The following is a 26400-nucleotide window of genomic DNA, read 5'->3' on the forward strand; positions in this document are numbered from 1 at the left end:
GAAAATGCTTTCATTTTCTAGTTTTCACCGTATGCAGTTTTGAAATGCACAATATTTCATCGTTGTAATTGTTGGTGGGGTGCATTGTGGTGAAGCCGTTATCTTTGACAATGTAAAGTGATTTTGACTGAAATCCTGTGCAGTCTGTGATCAGGTTCGTGGTCATCTGTTGTTTTGTGTAACCTTTTTCCTTTCCCTGATTTTTCAGGAGTGCCAAAAAATAAACAAGCAGAAACCTTGGCTCAGATGATTCAGACCCTGCCTACAGAAAACTATACGGTGCTGCAATACTTGCTGATCTTCCTGCACATGGTGAGTTGGTGGCCTTGCCGTCTTGCTTACATTCCTGTTTGAGTGTGTGCGTGTTGAGACAACACGGGTGAAATCAGCCTACGTGTATATACGTGCACGTATGCACAATCTTGCCACTCTCTCTTCCTCAGCCCTCTCCCTAATCCCATTCTCCCCACCGCAGTCTCCTCAATCCCCCTCAGCTGCCTGTCACTTCATGCTAAATAGTGTACACAGGCTTTACAAATGTTATTCTCTCTCACCAATTGCTCACCCCTACACACTCTTCATGTTGTCAGGAAGAGTTGAGAAGCTAAGTAATGTCATTGGTGAAAATATTAAAAAATTGAGCCTTGGGGTACTGAACTTTGGAAGCTTAAAGTTAATGTGGAGACTTTTAGCATCAATATAAAAATAGGCGTTACATTCCAGATGCTGCTTTGTGTTTAACATCTTTAATTACATTCTAATTATATTAAATGTATTTGACACTTTGTCTCTAAAAAGTATAGTTGGAGAACTGACAACTAGTTGCATTTCTTACCTTCTGGTGAAAAATACAGTTTAAAAATATAAAGCTGATAACAAAATGAAAAATAGGCAACACTGGACAATTTCAACGCCATAAATTATGACAGAGAATAGATACGTAAGTGTTGGAGATATAAAGGGTTGAAAGCGTCAATTTATTTGGCGTTAGTATTACCAACGATCTGTCATAGACCAACCACAATGATGTGGTCGCCAAGAATGCCTTTACTTCCTGAACTCTACCCAGCTCTGTCCAAGAAGGCAAGAAATTGCAGGAGTTGTAGATGGAGCCCATTACACAGACCACACTTTCCACCATTGACTCCTTCTAAACTTCACGGTGCCTCGGAAAAGCAGCAACATAATCAAAGACTTGTCTGCCCCAGTCATTCCTCCTTCTCCCTGCTCCCGTCTGGCTGAAGGTGCAGAGCTGGAAAGCGCGCAACATAAGATTCAGGATCAGCTTCTCCCCCTCCGATATCAGGCTTCTGAATTGAAGGGAAAGAAAGATTGTAAGCATACAGATGATATACTTATAGTTCAAAGATGTAGTGGCACAGATGGTTCTAGATACACAGATCACTATCGGTAGTGATGCAGGTTAACAAGGCCATTGGAAAGAGTCAACTCAGCACAATGGTTCATTTTTAAATGGGGAAAGTAGAGAAATTGTGTGAATTTGCATTGGAGACACAGTGCTGTTTGCTAAATTGTAAAAATTACTATGAGCTGGTTTTAAGGGGAGTAATCCCTTGTCCAGTCATTGTCAGTGGCCTTTGTTTCAAAGAAAACTCCTCCAGCCTCTCCAAGCTTGTTTCTGAGCCATAATTTGGCAGCAGTCTCACAAGTACGATCTGATTTAATGCCTACCTGGTACCAAAGTCTTAATGTGAATGCAGTTACAATGTCTGAAACTGCAGAGGTTTACTCAGTTTAAGGAGTAAAGTCCCTCGCAGATGCTTGGTTTATGAACATAATTGCATTGTGTTTCCTCTCTGCTTCTAGGTTGCTGCCAACAGTGAACAGAATAAAATGACGCCCAGCAACTTGGCTCTTGTGTTTGGGCCCACACTCATGTGGGCAAAGGATGCCGCAATTTCACTCAGTGCCATCAACCCCATTAATTACTTTGCTCAATCACTTTTGGTAAATTATAATACGATTTTCTGCCAAATGTGACAATGCTTTAACTGTCTTAAACCACTGGAGTCCAATCAGGCGTTTCTCGCTCTCTCTCTCTCTCTCTAAATGTTTATGACAATGTACCTGTGTGCAGCACCGCACAGGAGAGAAATTAAAGGTGCACCCTTTCAGTCAGGGTTGGGGATTGCATGTCTTTACACTGCTTTGAGTGTAGTGTGTGTGCAGTATAAATCTCCATGAACCCGGGGCTGGATTCCCTGGTTCTTGTCATTCATTTGTATACCCAAGAATCAGGAATGCAGTTGGAGTGCTTGAAGCGTTTTCTTCCCATTGTACGCCTGCTTGACTGCTAGTTTTAAATTTTGTACGTTTCTCTTTCCCATCCACCTCAGTACTTTCTGAACTTTTAAAAGAATTTTCAAAAAATAATGGAATATTTATAATTAATTTCTATTGTTGGGATATTTCTACGCTCATCACTTTGAAACCAATCAAACCAACCAATACACGTTTGTGTAGAATGTACACTTGCTTTTTTATATGCTGGACAATGTTACTGCCCCACTCTTAAACATTCTTCATTCCTTTGTGTGACCAAAATATTTTCTGTAACTATTTTGTGATGGTGCAGCGTTGAGAGTTTGATTCTCTTTGATTCAGGGAGAGGCCAATCTATTCCTTAAACTAGATTTTAAATATTATTTTGTTTTGAAGTGCACGCTGACTTAGTAAAAATAGATGAATAGAAATAGTTCAAATGAAAATGCCAATGTCAAAAGAGTCTGCTTGAGCAATGCTGACAATCTTAATATTGTTGTGCATTTTCATTGGTTTTAATTGTTTTTACTTCAGTGTTTTGTTATATCTAAAGAGGAAGTGTCCATCACCTTTCCATCATGATGGGATCTGGCTTGACCAGAGCAGCAGGTGAGATGAGCAAAAGGGAATTCACATTATCCAAGTGCTCACATTCTCAAGGGATATTTCAGTGGCATATGTTTTTATCCGTGGTATTAAACTCTGCAGTTAAGTCTGGAGATTTGTTTCTAAAAATGGCATGAACTGTACCCAATCTGGCACTCCAGAATAAGCAAGACATTTATATAACCCCCCCCATTTGAAAGGTTAGAATCTTGCTGTGTGCATTAATTGTAAGTGACTATGTGTTATTGTATGTAACACTGATTGCACCCCCTCAATGATACTGTATTACAGATGTGAAATTACTGGGAATACATGGTTTTGCTATTCTGTCTTTGGTGTTAATTGTTTCAAAAAAGGAAAACAATATTATTGTCGTTAATAGACCTTTGATAGTGAACTTATCTTTAAATATTGTGGATTTATTGGCTTTCATTTCAGGCCCAATTAGTATGTTGTTCTCATTGCAAATTCATTCAAAGTATGCAACCCAGCATTTTATTCAGGAAAGCATTTCTCAAAAGTAATATGGATTGGCTGCTTTTAAAATAATATTTATTCATGGAAACCATTTAACAAATAATTAGCCTTTTTGTGCCATATGGCAAATTAATCAACGTAGGAAGTCACAAATCTTGCAGTCAACCTATTTGTAAAATATTAAGAGGAGAGAGGGAAGTACTGTGTCATAGCTCACAGCTTCACAAGGTAGGACTTGGGAGCTAAGGTGTTCCTCGAGCAGAGGAGAAATTTAGGCTCATTTTTTAATGGAAATCTCAATGTCTAATGGTATAGATTTAATGCCTCAATACTATCAATATTACATGACTATAACTTTATTTTTTGTTGATGGGCTGAATTTTTGTTTTGATGCATTTCTAATTAACATATCAGTAACAGTGGGGTCTATTGACCTCTTCCAGTCCCCCACTTCGAGATATTTGCTCTTGGGATCAGTGCAGTGAAGTGGAAATTGTTCATGTTGGTTTGGACAATGAATTGTGGTTGACTATTGGTATGAGGTGGCATCATGGTCTTCTAGATAATCAAGCATGTTCCCAGCAATGGGTGATAGCTTGTGCTTTAAAGTGGGAAGCTGGAAGCTTCTCCCATCTGCCCCCCTGGTGAAATTCACATTTAAAACAATAGTTAAAACACTTAGTTGCAAGGAAGTCTGAATATATTTTGTTTCATTTCACTTAAATGTTATTACCCGACTGACTCGTGTTCTGAATTTGATCCAGGTTTAAATGAGCTACTTTGCATAATTCCTATATGCCTGGATTAGTAATGTTCCATGCCGAAGCATCTAATGATAGGGGTGGAAGTGCCACATTGTCTTCAAATATTGCCATTTACCACAGGTATAGGTTAGCATATGTGAAGTAAAAAGGGAAATGGAGCATTTATCAGATGCTTTGCGTGAGCTGAGAAATTGGAAGTGTAGGATTGAGCAAACAGTACATTTACTTAACTATTTACTTCTAACTAACTACACTGACTTCCAATAAAAACTGGGCAGTAGGATGCCAATGCATTATGTGATGCCAATCTCATCTACAACAGATCAAAGCTGGTAAACCTGGCTATATTATTATACTTTGTGCTTTCAAAAAGAATGGTGTACTTGATGTCTCACCTTTGAGTGGAAGTGATTTTCGTTTTGATTTGTATGATTGTTTAGTTTGTGAAATAAGGTGCCACTGCAGCAGGTGCTTGCATTATTCTAGGAGTATGGTGTTAGTGATGCTCAAGTTATCCAGTGCTCCGCTTTTGCAACTACCTGTAGTTGTTTACTCCATAAAACATCTTTATCAGGGATATCAATCACCAATAAATGAAATAGATTCCTTTCTGAGGCTTTGCCATGCGTAAGACAATCATCTTGGAGATAAATTCCAATTAATCCTAATTGCCACTAAACATTCCCATAATAGAAAAGTACATGCACGGAATGGCCTGAAACATTTTAATGCCATTAGTGCAACCATTCAGGGACCAGAGAGTGTCTACAGATTTCATTGTGATCTAGCTCACACCTGTATTTGGTTCATTCTACTTTAGACAATTTGCAGTTTGATGTTTTGTTGTCCTTATTTTGCAAAACTGGAGTCATTTGGCTCTGAAGGAAAGACACAAAATGCTGGATTAACTCAGCAGGTCATCCAGTATCCCTGTAGTAAATGAATAGGTGACATTTCGGATCACGACCCATCATCAGAAGGAAGTCAATTGATTGACGTGTGGATGCTGGAGATACAGAAACATGCTTGGATGGATGGATGGTTATACTTTTGCAGCTGGCAGTACAAGTGAGGAAATGAACTGCAAATGGGGGCGAGTGGAATAATGGAGAATGTTCTTTCTGATGGAGTGGGTGCAGCCCAGCTGTCGGGATCTTGTAAAGAAGCTTCTTCATCAGATGGACCATATGGAGTGACAATCAGTCACTGGGAAAGTCCTAACCTATCATAAACAACCAGGTTATTCACAAGATTGCTTGTGTATATGGGCAACATTCGAGAAAACATATTTAGGCAATGTTTATCCTTCAGATACATGCTTCTATTATAATTGCATGGTCATGTGAATCGGGGACCTGAGGTGAGATCTGCTTTTGGTGAAGAAAATGACCGTGATTAATGTTTATACAACTGACGTACTCATCAGTCATTCAAATCAAACTGACCAAATAAAAACGTTTAGGAAAGGTGTAACCAGAATCCAAAGTTCTAAGGACAATAATGTGGAGAGTGGGCACTCATGTGACAGCTCCTTTCCATTTGCAGCACTGTAAATACCAGTGATCTTTTTGTACCACATTAGTGGCGAGCATGCAGTGGGTTTGGGTCCATTTTAAATTAACCCACGATCTTCAATTTTAGCTTTCCACTTTATAACATTCTTTCTGTAATTTCTCCATCCTATTGGGATATATTTGAGTCTTTGGACATTTAAATCTATCACTTTATACAAGTTTCTGCGTTTATCAGTGATGGAAGCATTATTAAGATTTTGTAGCAGGAGTATATCACATCTGACAGTATTTTAATGAACAAGATGATTAATCCTGCTTTCATATTTTGTAATATTTTGCTCATACAGGTACTGCTTTTAAATGTGTTAGTACAAAACACCCATTGTTTCCTGTGCACCTCCTCTCCTCCCATCAACATTGCTAGTGCCTACTCATACCCAATTCATCACCTACAGTTTGTGGGTGGATGTTAATGTGAGAATTTTTAAAAGTAAAGTGGAAAGGTTATAATGTTTTTTTTTGTATATAATCACATCTGATTTCCCATTTTATCCTCACCTCGTATCTAGAAAAAATTATATAGTTTTTCTTGTCATTGACCATTTTAATGTATTTTTGGGGAATGTTTAAAGTTGTAACAAGTTATTTTTCAGTTATTCCTAAATATTGTCAATCTGTCAGGGCAGGATCTGATCAAATCAAAATTCATAAAATGCACCACCCTTCTTCAAAGCATTATTAAATTGAAATAATTCAGTCTCTTGAGGAATAAACTTGAGATTTAATGCACGTCAATGACTATCGCAAGAAATTTAGATAAACCATACCATTTTCAGAACCTCAGAAAAATTGCTAGGCACAGTGCCCTCCATAATGTATCGAACAAAGACCCATCATTTATTTATTTGCCTCTATTCTCCACAATTTGAAATTTGTAATAGAAAAAAAAAAATCACATGTGGTTAAAGTGCACATTGTCAGATTTTAATAAAAGGCCTTTTTCATACGTTTTAGTTTCACCATGCAGAAATGATAGTGTTTATACATAGTCCGCCCCATTTCAGGGCACCATAATGTTTGGGACCCTGCAATGTAATGTAAATGAAAGTAGTTATGTTTAGTATTTTGTTGCATATCCTTTGCATGCAATGACTGCTTGAAGTCTGCGATTCATCGACATCAGCAGTTGCTGGGTGTCTTCTCTGGCGATACTCTGCCAGGCCTGTATTGCGGACATCTTTAGCTTGTGCTTGTTTTGGGGGCTAGTCCCCTTCAGTTTTCTCTTCAGCATATAAAAGGCATGCTCAATTGGGTTCAGATCGGGTGATTGACTTGGCCACTCAAAAATTGACCATTTTTTAGCCTTGAAAAACTCCTTTATTGCTTTAGCAGTATCTTTGGGATCATTGTCATGATGTCGAATGAACAGCCGGCCAATGAGTTTTGAGGCATTCGTTTGAACGAGCAGATAGGATGGGTCTATACACTTCAGAATTCATCATGCTACTACCATCAGCAGCTGTATCATCAATGAAGATCAGTGAGCCAGTACCGTCAGCAGCCATACATGCCCAGGCCATAACACCCCCACCATAATGTATAAAAATTGCCTTTATTAAATTCTGACAATGTGCACTTTAATCACATGTGATTTATTTATATAACAAATCTCAAATTGAGGAGTACAGAGGCAAATAAATAAATGATGGGTCTTTGTCCCAAACATTATGTTGGACACTGGATTTATTTTGGTTGTATTGAATGAGCTTGTTTTTTTTTTAAAACCCTATTGACAAAAAATGACTGGTCAGATTGAGTAGCCTGCCTTGAATGATCAGGTAGCCTGCCTTGCTTTCAGCCACTTAAGGGCCTGTCCCACTTGGGCGTCATTTGTGCATCACGCAGGTGGCGTGCGGGGATTCCCAAAATCCTGGGGCGCTACTGCGCATCACTGCCTACGCCACATCAATTATGTTGCTTAAATGACGCCCATGTGGGCCGGGCCCTTTACTATCTAGGCAGTTTTAACCTGCTCTACAAAATTCGTAAAATTGTTTTCAGAAAACAAATTAAACTAAGTTCCTGCCTAAACCCTTGAATGGTAAAATATTTAAGAAAACTACAGGAGCGTTCTGATTCCACAGAATCAGAAACCGCTCCTGCAGTTTTCTTAAATCTTTTACCATTCAAGCGGTTAGGCAGCAACTTAGTTTAATTTGTGGATGTGGGGTGGAGGGGAATGTGGGCACTGAAACTAAACATGTTTTCTGTATAGCCAGTAGCTGCCTAGTGCTTTCGGAAAGCCAGAAGACATGGAATTGCATTATATAAATGCAGCTTTTTAAGTAGAATGTTACGGTTGCCTTATTCTTGGTCCAACTGATAATACATATATTTGGGACTGCAATGAGGATCCACCTGATCAAATTCCACATACAGGCCTGGAAAAGTAGGTCAAGAGCACCATTCCCAATCTTTTCCATACCAATGTGGTTGGTGCTTTATTTCCTTTTGGGCACATCCAGCAACGATTCCTGTATAAACTGCAAGTTGTTATCTGTATTTGTAAGGTACTGTATAAATGAACTTTTCTCTTCTCAGTAAACCCTTCCCCTGTTCTATATATTCTCTAGATTTTTTAATTTATAGTTTAAGTGCACTTGCATTTCATTGTTTTTAATTTGGATGTTTTATATTTTGGCTAATAATATCTGAAGTACATTTCTTTATACATACCAACTTTCACTGTACCAAGTGGTACATGTGACAATGAATGTCTCTTTATTGACATGGTTGTTTAGAGGTCCTCTGGTAATATTGCTCCATGTCAACCACTGCATATGTTGCCTAATTAAATTGCCTTATTTGTAGTGTTATTGGTTTAATTTTCAATGTAGCAAAGTATATAATAGCTGACCCAGTTAGGACATGAAGACAAGGAGTTCTTTAACAAGATTCTTTCCTCCACCCAGATCCCCCTTCCCCTCACCTGCCAAATCCTTCTCATCACATGGTACATTGTGCCATTAGTGCTCTTAGAAAATAAAATTAATGAATCCTGTCCTCACTATAGGTAGAAAAACAACAACCTTGTTGAGCATAATGAAAATCCTATTAGTAAAATAGTTATAAACTGTAGCATATGGTTTATCCTTTATTGTAATATGTTCACAATGAATACAGGCACTAAATCTCATTTTCACAGCTTATGTTGAAATTATGTAAATTGAATTATATCTGTACAGCGGGGTTGTTGTAGAGTATGTGGGAACGGACACTGGTTGGGTGACCTCAACCACATTATGTAGTTTGTGTTTATAATGTAATGGTCAAACCGGACTTTCAAATAAAATGCAAATTATCATGTAAATAAACTTTGCAGGTTTTTTGCATCTGATCGAAGAGCCAGTTGCACATGGTTTTTTTTTAAACTCCATTAAATTAAACAACATTGAGAAGGAATCAGCTTAAAGTAACATTGCAAAGCGATCTGCTATGTGGCAGTATACTTGCCAGTGGAGAGTCACTGAGGCTTGGGTAGTGGATCTAATGATTGTGCTTTTGTGACTTATTTATACACAAATCATTCTCCACCCACCTCTGGTCTAACCATAGAACTGAAATTAGAAACCAAGGTAGAGTATTGCTTTAAGCAGCTGACAGGCTCAAACTCTGGATTGTTGTTTAGATCAGAAATTTATGGATATAGAATTTAGGTATATCTACAAAGAGAGAGCGAGCAATCTGTTCCCTGTATGATTAAACTGCCTCATACTTAACATTAAACCTCCTCAAATGCTCCTGTTGGCAATTGCTAAAACTACACTAACCACTACTTTCCTGGAGTCAGCAGTATATATGTTTTGGAGTTGTGCCATCAGAAAGCATCAATGCTCGATGGAAGCATTTCTGTGCCAGTGTTGCAACCAACCTGTATTGCATTGGAAAAACTTGCAGATACCTCAAATTCTACCATATACGCTGCAAATTAAATGCTCAAATCAAACTGCACATAAGACAAGCAGAAAAGAAAACGGTGAGTATGTCAAAAGTTAAGGAATTCAAAATAACAGAATTATGAAAACATAAACCCAGAAGGCCAATCACTCCATTCTATCACTGTCCATCTTATTCTTTGAGAGAACTATTCAATTCCACATCATTGCTAAAAAATTTTGGAAGAGAAGAATCAACAACTCAAAAGCAGTGGAAAGGCTACATAAATGAAAATGCTAGCAGCACAGGAGACTATCCATATTGACTTGACTGAACACAAACGTAGTTTGCATTTGAACCACAAAATCCAGGAATAGGAAATGAGGCTACTATTTTTTTGTGGAACATTCACCATCCTTTCAATATTCCTAGTGCACAGTAGAAAACCTGAGGTGTAATCCCACCGTCAGCACAGTAGTGGGGGAAGCAATTACAATTGTAAACAAAGGTGCCGAAGCTGTGCTGGATTGTAATTTCCAGTAAAATTTATTTTGGCCACCATTTCCTCAGGAAAAAAAAACATGAAAAAAGAAACAAACCAGAATTTGTCATCCTAAAAAATATTTCTGCTGGTTCAGACTTGCATCATACAAAAAGACATGGTCAAAACAGTCCAAAAAGCATTGTGTACAATCTTTACTTAGCAAAGAATAAAATAAATACATTGTTCCAAAAGATTTCAGATGCATCAAGAATTTTGTCCTTTTTTGTTTTTAAGTACAGCTAATATCTAGATACATCACAAATTAAAAATCACAATGGCTTTGAAACCAAGGGGAGAAGTGAGTAAATAAAACTTTTAAACTGCTAGAATGAAAATTATTTAGCACAGGATCTTGGACAAACAATATTAAAAAACATTTACAATAAAAAAGCCTGTTGAGTTTGCAGTTTTCTATCAAACCAACTTGGGGGGGGGGGGGGGGGGGAAATAACCTATACAATTTCAAAAAAAACTCAACACCACTATCTTACAATAAAATAAAACACTGATATTGAACCAGTGTAATGATATTTTACACAAACTGCAGCACATTCAAACAGTTGTAGTGTTTGCTTTGCCCTCATAGACTATTATGTGGTGACACTTTGTTTAATTATCTGCATTAAATCTGGAAGCATCGGGCAAATAAACAATCATTTTTGCTCGTATTGTTTTCCTGTTTCATTTTGATTACTTTTCCCCCTCTATATTAACACAATAATGCAAAAGTACTGTGCATGAGGTAAGAGACTTTGTTTTTAAACAAACACAATGTAAACAGTTAATACCCTTTGTCGGGGATTGCTATCCATAAAATCATTTCTCAATCTGCCGCTTGAAGGATAATCAACTCTTAAAAATGCTGCCAGCGATTCCTACCATCGTTTGAAACCTCCATAATTAAATATTAATTCACCCAATGTGACATTTTGTTGAGAAGGTATTGACACTCTGCCAAATAAGTTTAAACAAAAATCTCAATTCATGCAAATTTATTTTTCATTCAGGGATCACTAGGGTCCCTTATTACAACAAAGACAATTAGTTGGCTGTTTGGTTTAGAAAACAGGATGGATTGTCACATTAGTTAAGGTCACTATCAATATTTTTAGTTATCCAAACAAATGTTCCATAAAGCATGTTTTCCCTCTCGCAGCCCACTGCCACCAGAGACCAGGTCAATGATCAAATCCTGGAATATGCCCAAAAGCCAGGAGTTCAGGTTGGGTTGAATGAGCTAATTCCAGATTGGTGTATTAAAATACACATTTGATAGGAAGAATGCGAGAAAAAAAATCATGGTTTGTGTTTCCATTGTCATGAAAAATGTACACATTTTGATCAGGCTTGTTTTCCTGGATAAAGGTTGCTCCAGTATATATGCATATACTATCAAGTTTATATGTATAAGATCAGCATCCCCCAGTTCATGCAGAGAGATAGCAATTGTGGAACATTATCCTTAATAAATTCAGCATCGGAAGCAAACGAAATGCAGGAGTTTTTGTGTTTAATGAAGTTGTGGACTGTGGTGATAGTTAGGTTAGTTAGTTTATTGAAGTATTTGTTCAATTGTTCTGCAGGTTGGGAATTACTTTTTTGTATCGATTTTATTCTAAATAAGTTCAAACAGGAAAAACGATGGTGAAAAGTAACTCCAACTGACCATAAAAATATAACCTTTCAGATTTAATTTAGTAGTTTAGAGAACCACAAAGATGAGGAAAAACTGCAAGGATGATTTTGAAAACATTTTCTTTTCAGTTAAATTGCAAAGCCTTATGTTGATTTCAGAATCTACAGAGAGCCCTGGTGAGGTTGTTTCAGGCTGCACAAATCAGAAGCTGAATGCCAACAGAAGCCAAATTAAATGTCCTCCCATTAAACATAATCTTATCAAACGTGGATGGAAAAATACCTAATACCAACATAATTTAAATTGGAAAAATGTATATTTTGCTTTCTTCTCACTCTTTATAGTAAATAGATGTAATACTGATGTTGGTTTCATCTCAATTCCAGTCTATAGAACTTCACTTGCTGCCACATTCACACTCTATGTTTACAAATTTAAGATTATCAATAAGTACGGAGCAGGCAATGCGACAATGTACCTAGATCTCTGACAATAACAGTCATTCACATATAATATACTATTGATTTCACTCAGTGCAGTACTGATTTCTGTCCTGCCAAGCTCAAACACACACATGAGGAACACAATGTTTTATTCACGTTCACTTTGGTAACACCATTGACTTTTCAGAGCATTAGCCATTAACACAGTTGGCTCTGTGTGCTATCAGCTTTTAAAACTTTTTCTACAAGTAAAAAAAAAGTCACATTGTATCCTTTAAAATACTGCTTAAGTGGAACAGTATCCAGTGTTATTTTTCTGCCAGAGAACTTCCACTGGTATCACACCGTACCCAAATCTGCATCAAGTGAGTTCAGCAAACAAGGACTGGATGTTTTCACTTTGGTTCTTGATGAATGAACAGGTTAATAATATCACCTCAGCACAATATCTCCCTCTGCTCTGCATCAGGCAAAAAGACAGGCAGGAATCACAGACTCTCCTGCCTCCCAATACGCCATGTTATGCTACATCACAGGATCTGTGGTATGTACAGGAAGAAACTGCAGATGCTGGTTTAAACCGAAGATAGAAACAAAAAGCTGGAGTAACTCAGCGATCCTCAGACACCATCTCTGGAGAAAAGGAATAGGTGACGTTTCTGGTCTGAAGAAGGGTGTCGACCCGAAACGTCACCCATTCCCTTTCTCCAGCGAAGCTGTCTGACCCGCTGAGATACTCCAGCTTTTTGCGTCCATCTGTTATATGTCTGGTGACCTGACAACTGCCAGAATTCTGCCAAGTGGAATGAATCATTAAAAATTAGTATGTTTGAGTGGGATCTCACAGATGTAACCACAGTGCTTCTAATACTAGAAGATCACATCATGACTGCAGAACTATTCATTTCTACATTCAGGTTGAAGACCTCCTGAATACTTCAGTTAAAAACCACGCATAATGCCAATTCATGTAGTGATGTCACAGAAGTATCTAAATATCATACTACGGATAAGATAAATAAAACAGTATTAAAAGTACAGTTAATAAAAGTAACAACTACTGTTATGAAATTAATTGCATAATTATATTTTTATTACTGCTCCTAGTTCTCTAAATAATGGAGATTCACATACCAGTTCAAATTTCAGTGACTTGCATTTTCTGTTTTTTACAAAAGAATTTATGGTAATGAGACTAACACTCAAAATGAGACATCAATGTAGGCTTGATGTCCCGTAAGTTTCCTTTTAAGGCTATACCTGCAGTCAATGGTATGAAGAGCCCTTAGCTAGAGCAGATTACTGATCCAGGCACATGGCTTACATCGGACAAAGTCTGTCAAAAGGTCATCTGAAGCCAGCAATGATGAAAACTGGTTCCAGGTGTTTATCATGGGCACAATTGGACAGAATCAATTTGTTCATTGATGATACAGTTCTCATTTCGCAGCAAAATTATCCATAACTTCATGGGAAGAAGTTGCACATATTTCTCCATTTCCTGTTCCTGCTCCCCACTATTAGTCACATCACATGTCAAAGAATCTTTGGAAAGTGGACTAAACCACCCACCTGGAATGGCAAACCGTTCTGTGTGTTTGGTAGGTGTAATTTTCGTTAGGATCTTTAGCAAAATTAAAATTAAGGATAGACCAGTTGTGCCTCCTACTTGTGCAGAATGAAATGGCAAGAGGAATTAAAGGGGATGAGGTTGGAGATTGGGGAGGAGGAATTAGTGAAGGGAAAACATTTTATTCTTTATTAATTAGGTTGGAGGGAGTCGGGATATTGCATCTTCCAGCCAGCCAGTGAGATTGGTAATAGGCCAGTTACCTGTCTTAGGCTCTGAGGCAACAACCAGAGCATAAAAATGAAGGCCTAGAAAATGCTTGACATGTAAATGTTCCACACCATTCTGCACATGATGAAATATAGAATGATACTGATCCTGAAAAAGTTATATATGAATGAATTAAAAATATTAGTCAGAAATAATCTTGTACCAACAACCACTTGTGGCTTTCCTGAATTCAGGACAGAAAGCAAAGATCTCCTTAGCCAAACTATGTGAAAGAGGAGGTATACGAGAGTGGAACGTTTAGGGCAGATGGCAGAATTTCTCGAAGCTCATTTTCACATCCTTCATTCAAAATGTTTACCATCGCAAAATTGCTAATTCTGTGTTATCCCACTTTCGTATCCACTCCCTACACACTTGGGGCAATTTATAGTAGCCAAAGGTTATACAACCCTGCACATCTTTGAGATGTGGGGGGAAATCAGAGCACTCGGAGAAACCCATACAGTCACAGGGAGAACATGCAAACTTCGCACATACAATACCCAAGTTGAGGATCGATCCGGAGTCTCTAGCACTGTGAGGGAGCATCTACCAGCTGCACCACTGTGCCGCTCTTTCTTTAGGACATTACCGTTGGTTGCAATGCATCCTTAAAATGAAGACAAGATTGTTCAACATTTTTAGAGACGAGAGTTAATTCCAATCAAACTCTACAACTGGATGATAATTTAATCCAATTGAAAATCCTAAAATTGAAGCAGCATAGTTCATTCTTAGACTGTAATGAATTATGACGCAAGGCTTTGCAAGAAAAAAATAAATAAATTGATCTGTATTAAGTATTTGAATTTCTGTCAATGAAATCTAAAAGGCCAAACAACTTTATGATGTTTTTTTAAACTAAAACGTTAGTGATAACATCAATTAAAGATAGCTCATTTGTAACAATGAGCCATGTTACTTCATATTCCTCTAACTTTACTAAAGTATTATCTTTAAAATTATAATTAACATGATGAATTTAACAGGGTTCTTGTTATTTAAGTTTAAAAATATATTACACAGGCAGTGTGCTAGGCCAACACTCACCTTTATTCCCTTATCCTTAATGAAGAGATTGATTTGCATATTCCAGTTTAATAGTAGGGACACAATCACATATTTCTCTGCTAAAATCTGACATGAGCAGCAGATGATTATGCAGATGTGTAACATGGTTTGTTGGACTGATCCAGTAATAGTTCTATGTGGTACTAGCTTCAGAGGATATAAACACCGTCAGAAATAAACGTATCTCTCAGATCAGAGATTCTAAAATAAATCTGATGCAACATCACAGTTTTCTGAGGCTCGGTAATGTGTAGGCAAAGTGAAGAGACATTGGACATTTTGCATAATTAAAATCCAGCTTTGTAAGAGAAACGAGAAGAGTTGTTATTTTCCAAAGTTAGTCACAATTTACAGGAAGCAGTGTTTTTCTCAGGGAATGATTTCAAGTCCAAGGCTAGACAATGAGTGTCTAGACAATCTATTGTAAAAAGGAATCCCATTCCTCACCTAACCTTCATAGCTACTAGATAATGATCAGCATCAGGATCCCAGGGCAACTCAGAAGTATTCACGTAACTGGAACATTCCCAATCAGCCCACGAGTGTTCAAATTTCTGGGTTTAACTCTATCTCTGGTTTTGCTTGTTGCCAATAAGGCCAAAGCAACAAGAACAGCACAATCTTGTTTTGTGCCCCATTCAGATTAAATGGAGTTAGAATAATGTCTTTAAGCTTTCCTTGGAAATAAAAGTTTCAGGAAATCATCAAGACTAGATGGCACAAGCCATGGCAAATGGGGGCAATTTATTGATGCTCATCTTAAGGGTTTTTAAAAAAAAAATTGCACGAGCTTGTAATCTACTAGTTACAACTGCCTCTCGATGTTAAAATTACAGCAGACATAAAATGCAGGGCACTCATAAATATTCGACCTCTGAATTGTAAGTAGTACTGGACAAACATGATTGAATATTTGCGTTTTGCCTTCAATATAATAATTACTTCCTATCACCTGCTAAATTAACAAAACGTAATTGACCATGTCATTAAAGCAGAAAATGCTGGAAATACTGAGGTACGACTACCTGAGTTTTTTGATTTTATTTCAGATTTCAAGCATCTGCAGTTGTTTTTCATTTTCATCTACTCACTTTGCTATTTCATTGTATGATAATCATAATCTACATTTAACTGAACTACCCCCCAAATCCCACCCTGCCCAATGTTTTCAGTTTGAGTCCTGTCCTGGTGCTTGGATTCCATTCCATGAGCTCAGAAGTGGATCAACAGGCGGGCAGGAATGAAGCAACTCAGGAAAGCAGCATATTGAGAATGGACCCAAAAGAATATGTAAGTATCTTAGGTTTGTTTATATATACACACTATACAAATCCCGTAATACCACTCATTAGAAGGTTAATAGAGGTTTACATAAACTGAGCCGAACACTTTCTTTACGAACGTTTTTATAATTCAGCAAACTGCACTAAAGTTATAGAAATGTTCATATTTTTCTCTGTGTTTGAAGTTTCACACACACAGGCAGAGTGCGTGTGTCTAACATCAGTGTTGATGTCAAAACAATGTAAAGCTCCCAAACTTGAACAACCACAAATACATACATTTTTACAGTCTATTTTTGCTAATTTTGTTGGAGCTTTGCTGAGGAATTATTGCAAAAATAGTCCCCAATTCCCCAAATGTACTTTTAAACTATGGACATTGTACAAGATGGAACTTTAATATACGAGCTTGAACTAGTTTCCTGAAAACCCTTTTAGAATGTGTGCAGGTGCCTCAAGATTTCATTAAAAAAACAGGGAACTTGTCAGTCAGGGAACTCCTGTTGATTATCATTGTAACACCATGTGAAACAATCCAAATAGTTTTTTGTGGTCTCAATCTACTGTTATCCACATTATGTTTTAATATATTACACTTAATCCTGACTCACCCACATACCTTACTTCATTCCAGTCTTCAACAATGCAAATTACCAGCACAGGTTATTGGTAAAACCTTCCACTGCCTATCTGCATAGGTAATACAGATTTGGGTAGGGGTTGTTCCACAGATCAAATATTCCAATCCTAAGAGAACTATATCCACCTAGGTCTGTTCAGAGCTGATTTAGGGGTATGGTGCACTCCAGACACGACTTGCCAAATTTGTTTTGGTCAGGCTGACTTTGCCAAAATGTCTATGTAAAGTCTTTGTTTTGCCTGTTTATGAGTTTTGAACCAGGATTAGAAGAATGGCATCAATGTTCCCACAAAATAAAAAAATAATGTTGCTTTTTCTAAAGTGACAATAATATTTGAGATGGGCTCAGCTGAGAGCTATTAGCAATTGTCTCACGTACCACTGACGGATTTTTTTTTTGTTAGTAGAGAAAGTCACATTTCAACCTCCAGTGTCAGTGCAAGAAAACGGGCACATTTTATCCATTAATTTTAACCTTGTAGATACATATTTTTATTACAACGCCAAATACAAGTTCAGTATTTAAGGAGTAAATATCTATTCTCCCTTGCAGCTGCAACTTGCCTATGAAAGAGCTGAGACAGTGAGGGTCAGCACACTGATACTGGGAAGAAGAGGCAACTACTAGAACCACAAATCCCACAGTTTATCCTGCTCTCAAGAACGGTACCCATCTCCTGGGCCATTCCTTCACCATAAACTATAATTGTGGGCAATTACATCTTACTTGTGACCTCAGAGAATGAACTTAAACTACACTTCAAAAGTATTCCTCACAAAGTTTATCCCTAGAGATGTTTGCAATTCATTCCAATTTATATTAACTGGGGTGCCACAAGAGAAATTTACTAACTGAAAAATACATTTAAAGTGAAAGGATTTCCAGTAAAAATATATATTCAACTCCATGCACCTTATCACTAATTTGTAATAGATATGTATCTCTTTTATCCCACCTCCACAAAGGTTGTTTGTGGTACCATGGTCCTATTTTGTGCTCATTCTTTATATACTTCCCTCGTGAATAAGGGCTTTTGGCGGATTGCTTGACCAGGAGAGCATCACAGGAAAAACAATGTTGGATGATTAGGATCCTGAGGGCACAAGGGACAAGAGAGATGACGGCCATGTAACTCTACAACCAGTAGTTACAGCAACTGTTCCACTTTAGGTGCACTATTGAGATTAAAGATAATCTATTGCATTCAGCTTGAAAGATATGGAATGCATGAAATGCGAGAAAACCAAATATCTGGTATTTTTAAAAGCCTGTTCTTTCATGTTTAGGATTAACATTACAATAATTTCCAATGGAACATGCTGCTGGCAAGCAAGTCGAACAGCAAATTGTTCTACTTCAGTGCTGTACTATACATTAGCAGCATAGACTCAACAGTGGTTAGGGAAGTGATCTCATATTCATTTGTTCAGTGTTTGCATGAGTTCTTGAACATTTATGTTTTTGGTTACAATGTTGCGGAGGCAAGGTGCAAACGTTTCCCCATCAATATTATTATTTCACTTGGTAGATATTTATTAAATAAATATACATTTGTAAAGTACACATTTTTTCCTTGAATACCTGCAAGGTGGCTGGTAAAAGAATCAGAAGGGTGTCAATGGTCACGGGGGAAAGTATATCACAGGAAATATACAGGGATTGGTTCTGTTGGAATGCTCTGAGAGTTGGCATAGAATCCAAAGAATGAAGGGCCTCCATCCATGACATTAGAAAAAATGAGGCCAAGGACTGTGATTCAAATATTTACACAATTAGTTATAGGATTGTTATGAGAATTAATGAGGCTTTCAATTTTGAATCATTTTACAGAATGATAGATAGTGTTAAGCAAAAGTAATTAAGGAAAGTGCCTAACACCAGAAGACACCCAGCAACTGGTGATGTCCATGAATTGCAGACGTCAAGCAGTCATTGCATGCAAAGGATATGCAACAAAATACTAAACATGACTACTTTCATTTACATGACATTGCTGTGTCCCAAACATTATGGTGCCCTGAAATGGGGGGACTATTTATAAACTGTTGTCATTTCTACATGGTGAAACCAAAATGTATAAAAATGGCCTTTATTAAAATCTGACAACGTGCACTTAAACCACGTGATTTTTTTTCCTATTACAAATATCAAATTGTGGAGTACAGAGGCAAATAAATAAATGATGGGTCTTTGGCCCAAACATTATGGAGGGCACTGAATATTGAATAGTTTGTCACTGCTATGCGAATAATGTTTTAGAATGTGTTTTATTACACGTGGAAAATCCTGTACAGGCCTGATTTCCATTTCACAAATTGGAGACACCAGTAAAAACACAAAAGAGATTTACAAAAATGCTCACAGAAATTATGGTTTAAAGCAACAGAAAGTATTGCAAAGTATTGGGGACATTTCACGATGGGGGTGAAGTATGACCCAAAAAACATATTTTGAGTTTTGAAGGAGTTTGATAGATGGGGAGAAAATGATTTAATTAGTGAAAATATTCCAGACTAATGACAACATAAAAATTATTAGAATTTTAAAAAGCTTTCTTTTGAATATTTTAATAATAGTGTAATTAAAATGTGGAATTTGCTACCACATGGAGTTAATAGCAGTGATACATTTAAGGCAAAATTAGCAAAGTGCTTTATGGAGAATGGTTTAGAAAGAAATGCTGAGAAAGTATGATAATATTAGGTGGGAGGGAGGTATCTTAGAGAAAGAGCACCAGCACTGACCAACTTGGTAAAAAACATGTTGAGATGTGAAATTTAAATATTGAATTAAAAGATGGGTAAGACAAATAATCTCACCTACATATTTGCCTAATGGAGCATGGATGCAATGGGATATAGATTTGGTGGATTATAATGTAGTCAGCAAATCCTGGAGATCAGCAGGTGTACTGGTTTCTAAATGGAACATATGGTTCTGTATGATCTCCTTGTTAAAAACTTACGATAACTTACAAAAAGCTGATAGACAATAACGATCATTAACCACCCAATAATTTTCAACTCCTGCAAAACTATTGGTAGATAGACACAAATGTGTAGGAACCGGCTGCAGATGCTGGTTTAAACCGTAGACACAAAAAGCTGGAGTAACTCAGCAGGGCAGGCAGCATCTCTGGAGAGAAGATTTTGGGTGAGGTTTTGGGTCAAGACCCTTCTTCAAACTATTGGTAGCTTTGGCCAAGTGCTCAGGACAACATACTTGCTTGTTACAGTGTGAGAGATATAACCTATCATCACAAAGTAGACTCTTTGGGACAATGAGCAAATACATCCATGCATTCTTTGGATGGGGCAATGGAGAAAGATACAGACAACTGGGTTTATTGCAGATTAACTTCCCCAAGTGTCAAAACTTAGTTACATTATGTGCAGGTTCTACTCAAGAAGCCAAGTCTACGCCAGGTGGCCTTAAATGCATTTTTATAAAAGAAATTCACATTATATTTAGATGTTCTAGATTACGGCCGACAAAATGACCTGATAATGTCACATTCACAAAACATGGGGCAAACATTAATTTCAAAATAATTCCTAAGTATTAAAGCCCTGTCCCAAGGTACGAGTTCATTCCAAGAGTTCTCCCGAGTTTGCCCTGATTCGAACTCGGAGATTTAGGGTAATGGCCACTCGTCAGTGCTCAGGGCTCTCATGGACATTTTTCATCATGTTGAAAAATCTTCACGAGTCTTCCCGTGCTTACCTGCCGTTAGCGAGTCTTCCCGAGTACCTGCCGTTAGCGCTAAGAGACGTCCCCGAGCTCCGATTGTACCCTACGTTCATTCTCCGTGCTTACCATGAGTTTGATTTGTTTTTAACTCGGGAGAGCTCTTGGAATGAACTCGTACCGTGGGACAGGGCTTTTACACAGCAACCACACAAGTTATTTGTTACTTTTGTAGGGCAACCCACACTAAATAATTTGATCATATTCTCAATTTGCTTAAATTAGAAAACAATGCATGTTTGTTGCAATGGATCAGTGCATTGCAGGAATGTATCATGGTCAGCTGTTGGAAGAACTAGTATACCAATGAAATCAAAGAATAATGTGGAAGTAACCTTGAAATCCATTAGCTAAATGAGTAGTGATGCTCTGGAACAAAATTCATTCACTATTTCAAATAATCACACAAGAATGAAACCTGTGCTACATAGGATTTAAAAAAATGTTTTTTGTTGAACTGCTAAACAGTATTAAACATCACACTCACATAAAAGCACTATGACCATCAAATGTCAGCATATTTGCTTGAGGAGCATGCTGTGGCTTATGCCCACAACACACGCGGAAATGAGCAAATTACTTTCAGCTACAAATATGCTCATTACACTCATTCAAGATCATTTCCCCCATTCCAGCAAAACATCCTGTGGGGATAAGGTTTTAAATCAGACATGAAGCGAATATGAACGGACATTTATGTTGTCTTACAGCATCCATATGCAGATGATGTGGATTTATAAAATCCAAATATATGTTAGAAATTTGAAATAAAACAAGTAAATGTTGGAAATGTTCATTTAAAGGGGAATGAGTTAATATTTTTCCTATTTGAGTAAACATTTTTCTTATCACCACTTTTTATATTGAATAACTTTCTTTTAACTCAAATCATATCCTTCATATAAAATGTTGCTCTGGTAACCTTGGTCTTTCTCTGTGGTGATTTTCATTACATTTACTTTCAAGGTTCAAGGTTTGTTTAATATCAATTTCCAACCATTGCTTACCAAGTAGTGTATAACTGATTTGTGCTTGATTTTCTTAACTTCAGGTGATAGACTCCACTCACATTTATTATACAAGCTCAGACATCCTCTACAACCTCAACATTTATTTCGTCCATTTCACCTACTTGTAGGACTATTCTTCTCATTTCATGTTACCTACTGCAAAGTAAAAATGGCTTTGACAAAATGTTCCTAGACCCAAACATTAACCCTATTTTCCTATGTCTCTGTATGAACCTCAAATTGACAAATGTTTGTGAACTGATTGAATGTAAATTTGCAGTCTTTCACAATATTTGTGGGTGATCCTTGTGCTCATGTCTGTTGACTACATGTGACTAATCGATCTGGTAAACCTAATTCTGGCAAACAGCTATTCAAAATACATGACTATACAAGAATTGAAATCCTCAAGATGTTCTGGATCCATTTCAATTTGTTTTACATCAGCACAAGGACATATTAAATTCTGCAAATACATGCTTATATAATTCATAAATGCCATACTGGTCTTGACTGAAGATTGATGATCAATATTAATGTTACCGGAAAACCCTTTGATCTAATGTAGGGATTTATATCTAAGTTGCTTGCTTGATGATCCACAAACATTCCCCCAGATTTTTTGCACTGAACTGTTCCAATGTCTTTTCGTTACCCCGTTTCAAAAGTAGTATCATTTAGCCTCATGAAAATATTTTTGGCATGGCTAATACTATCCCTATTCTTGAGTGACCAAAGGTGTAATAAATTGATATGCATTATTCAGTGGCGATATTATGAGGGAAGATGGGAGTCGGGAAGGAGGATTATTTTATCTTTTAATTATCTTACATTAATGTAGTTGTTGCGATTACTTCAAGTTTAAATTTCATTTCACGAGTTCAGTTAAAAGGAAATCATTTTGTCTTGAAGATACTAATACACCAAAACTATATTTGTGGTGATATCAAGTACTTAAATTGATATTGTCATGTTCACAAATACAAATGATTACTCCGAAGAATGAATATTTTTGAAGGTTACAAGTGATTGTCTATAAGGGTTCTTATTTTGCAGCCAGCTTTACTTTTGATCTGATAATTAACAGCCTCCTTTACCAATGATATCCCTTGTATCGTGTTATACAGTACCATTAAGATCTAGTTGTCCAAGCTGGCAGAAGATGAGTGTGGAGGACTTCACGAGTGTGCAGCCAAGAAGGCTATTTGTTTCAAATGATAACAACTTATTGCTTCCCAAGTGAAATAATTGAGAAATGTTTTATTTGAGTTGCTTTTCCCTCCCTATCTTAGTGGTGCCAAATACTATTGTGTGCCTAAACTAGCACCAGTCAGCAAACTCTGCATCCAGTATGACTCCGTTTTAACAAAAAAGTCATGTGAGAGACTTTGGAAAGTCTCTGAATGATGCTGTGAAATTAGGTTACTGCAGTGAATGAACAAAGGAACACAAATTAGTGACAATGATCTGCTTAAATCATGAACTCAAGTGGTTTTGAAGGACAATGCAAACTGAAAGATATTGTTTTGAATGACAGCAAAGCATAACAATGTATAGCTTTGAACTCACAGACAGCTATTTATTGCTGCATGTGGCATACAAAAGGTATACTGATAAGAAGTAGTTGTATATTGCAAATCAAGGACTAAATATGATCGGGATATAGGAAGGGAAGGCAGATATACTCTGATAATATTTCATTTCCCACCAAGCAAAAGTCATAACGTCTCTTTGAAGCTGGACCAGGTTCAGATACAAAATGTTGTAAAGATTGTTGGCTTCATAATCGTCTCACTGCAGTTCCAAATTACATTATGCATACAAAGTTATTTTGAAGCATATTTATAAATTTTCATTTCGTTAATTTAAGGATCAGTCTCCAACTTTTTCACATCTGCATTAAGACTGGTAGAACAAGAAATATCCTAGAGAGGCAACATAGATGTTTACTACTCAGGCTGAGTAGAATCTATTCACATGCAGGAGTTTTGAGGGGAGTCAAGATGATGAGAAATAAAGAAATAAAGATTTTGGGATACATCCAGAAATGCTTCTGCAACAATTTTCTTTTATTTAAATTAGTATCTCAGCCCTCTCCATTGAATATTTGGATGCAAATCAAATCTGAGAAAAATCTTTTGGTTTTGAAATAGATTCTCTTGATTATCTGTTGTTTTTTTTATAAATTGCAATGAGTATCAATTCAATGAAAAAAATATCTTTAATATGACTAATGTTCAGAATTGGGTTTAAAAACTTTGTAAAAGACCAATACTAAGTAACGACAGAAAATCACTGACTATCTCTTTAAGCAAATTCCTCCCTCCCCCTCCTCCCCAAAAATGTGTTCTGTACATGCACCATTGTCAGGGTGGGCAGGCAGCAATCAGGAAAACTCAAATCTTCACATAGCTAGTTCAGAAGAAACTCTTCATTAATCGTCTCTTCCACCTGCCATGTTGTTTGGTTAGTAATTACAAATATAAGTATAAATGGCTGAATTTTCACCTAGTGCCAAAAGGTAAAGGCAAGCACACCCTGATATGTTAAATTAAGTACAACCAACATTAAATATTAATGCAAATATAAATTTCCATTCTGGCTGTACTTGCACAACAGACAACAGACTTTTTCCTGTTTTTTACACAACTGAAGACTTATGACCATTTAACTTAAACTGATCTCATTACCTGTGACCTTCAATCCACTTTTCTTAAAGATGGAAATAGTAAGAACTGTAAAACTGTTCCAGTATATTCCCCAGTAAACTGAAGATCATTCCCTGCAGGTTCAATATAGCATTTGGCAGTTCAGATAATAACAGATGTTTTTTTTCTTTTTACATACATAGAGACAGTGTGTATGCATGTGTGTGTGTGTGTGTGTGTGTGCGTCTGTATGTATCAATGCGCATGTATGTGTGTATATGTGCTTGTTCATGTATGTGTGTGAATGCAAGTGTGTATGCATGTGTGTATGTGTTTGTACACATATATAATATATATTTGCATTTATATATATATATCTGCTCAATTTCTAACATTTTGTTTACTATAAATCACCTCGTTAGGAAACAAAAGCACTCAACAATTTTCTTGATCTAATTTCGGTAACACTAGGAAGACCTGAATATTTCCCAAAGCTTAAACCCCAACCCCCCCCCAAAAAAAAATCTCAGGACAAATTCAGTCTGCCCACCTTTTGTTTTCCAGTGCCTAAGACACCGAAACAACTATTTGTACAATTAACAACCACCTGACATTTTAAAACAAAATTAAAAAGAAACACTCTTCATCATAAGCCATGCATGGTTTTGGTGCCATCACCTACCCTCCCAATAATAAATATCCATTTGTGTTTTTTTGCATTTAAAAACAAAATAGGAATATCATTGTACTCTGTGCTGTGCCCAAAACACAATGTACCTGTCTCTCTGTACTTCTGATTCAGCCTTTGCTACTTCAGTTACAGTCAGTGATTAGGACCATCATGTTCTCGTGCCTTTCAACCTTTGTTTCCTGTACTATATTTCCCCCTATCATGTTGCATTGCATGAAATATGTTATTCTGCTCAAGTAGTCCTGGACTCGAAAATCATGAAAACACATTCCATGACCAGGGCAGCTCATTAAGTCATCACGATTGTTTTCTATCTGTATCCCTGAAGAGTAGACAACTAAAAACCAAACTGGTGGCAGCAGGCACACACTGGTATTTCACTTGGCTTGACGCTGGTTCTTACCAAGCTGGCACTCCCAATGTGGATCTATAAGAACACAATCCAGCACAGAATTATCTTTCAATTGGCAAGTCAGGAACAGCCTGTCACAATTTTGTTCCCAGAAAGGTTTATAAGTTCTACAGTATCTAGCCCTTTCTTTCAGCTACTTGGTGTCTAAATTACTGTCACAGTTCACTGGTGAAGGTTCAATGGTGGGAGAGTTCATATAGTCTGTGGGGTTGATGACTGCCTCATCTGTTGGTGTAGCATTTTTTGTGAGCTGTATACCCTGGATCAGGTGGATCAGCTGTTTTACTTTCTCCAACGAGGACTGCATATCCTTTTGTCGAGCGAGCAATGTATTCTTAGTCTCCATACATTTCTAAAGAAAAAGAAAAATCCCTTTTAGTGTGTCAGTTATGGGTTGCACTGAAAGACGCATTTGATTCAATTTACATTCCCCATGTATTTTTTAAATTTCCAATTCCCATAGTTTGGAGTCCACCTTTGTTCTTTTACCAACAACTCCCATGCTATCAAATGTAAATCAATTGTATGAATCCTAAGTTCACAAGTAAAGCTTATGGACTACTTGATTTATCCACAGAGATATAGAAGGTAATAAAACGAGTCCGAATATTGTGTATATCCTTAAGATCCGCCTTGAAGAAACGATAAGATTGGAATACAGCACACCCAGTGCAGATTCACCTTGATGCTGGTTAGGCCAGGTAAATACAGACATTTAAGATGTTGTAAGAGAGAATGTTGTTGAGGTGACGTTACTTCAAATTTTTGTAATAAAGTCAGGCAGATAACTAAATTGTTCATTTCAAAAAATCCAGACTGAAATAGAAGTCAGTGATGCAAAGATGATTAAGTTA

General features: G+C 37.0%; 2 protein-coding genes across 6 annotated transcripts in view; one reads left to right on the forward strand and one right to left on the reverse strand.

The window, feature by feature from the left end:
* arhgap1 (Rho GTPase activating protein 1) overlaps positions 1 to 3217 on the forward strand; it is a 37519-nt gene extending 34302 nt beyond the window's left edge. For both annotated transcript variants that reach the window (XM_055649734.1, XM_055649735.1), the window contains exons 12-13: positions 209 to 312; positions 1828 to 3217. In XM_055649734.1, coding sequence (XP_055505709.1) covers positions 209 to 312; positions 1828 to 2001 — 278 coding nt within the window. In that variant the 3' untranslated portion in view covers positions 2002 to 3217. The remainder of the gene's footprint in view (positions 1 to 208; positions 313 to 1827) is intronic.
* Positions 3218 to 9787: 6570 nt separating this feature from the next.
* phf21aa (PHD finger protein 21Aa) overlaps positions 9788 to 26400 on the reverse strand; it is a 206312-nt gene continuing 189699 nt past the window's right edge. For all 4 annotated transcript variants that reach the window (XM_055649736.1, XM_055649739.1, XM_055649737.1 and 1 more), the window contains one exon: positions 9788 to 25898. In XM_055649736.1, the coding sequence (XP_055505711.1) occupies positions 25680 to 25898 (219 nt within the window). In that variant the 3' untranslated portion in view covers positions 9788 to 25679. The remainder of the gene's footprint in view (positions 25899 to 26400) is intronic.

The sequence above is a fragment of the Leucoraja erinacea genome, chromosome 18 (assembly GCF_028641065.1).
Source record: "Leucoraja erinacea ecotype New England chromosome 18, Leri_hhj_1, whole genome shotgun sequence".
NCBI classification, from domain to species: domain Eukaryota; kingdom Metazoa; phylum Chordata; class Chondrichthyes; order Rajiformes; family Rajidae; genus Leucoraja; species Leucoraja erinaceus.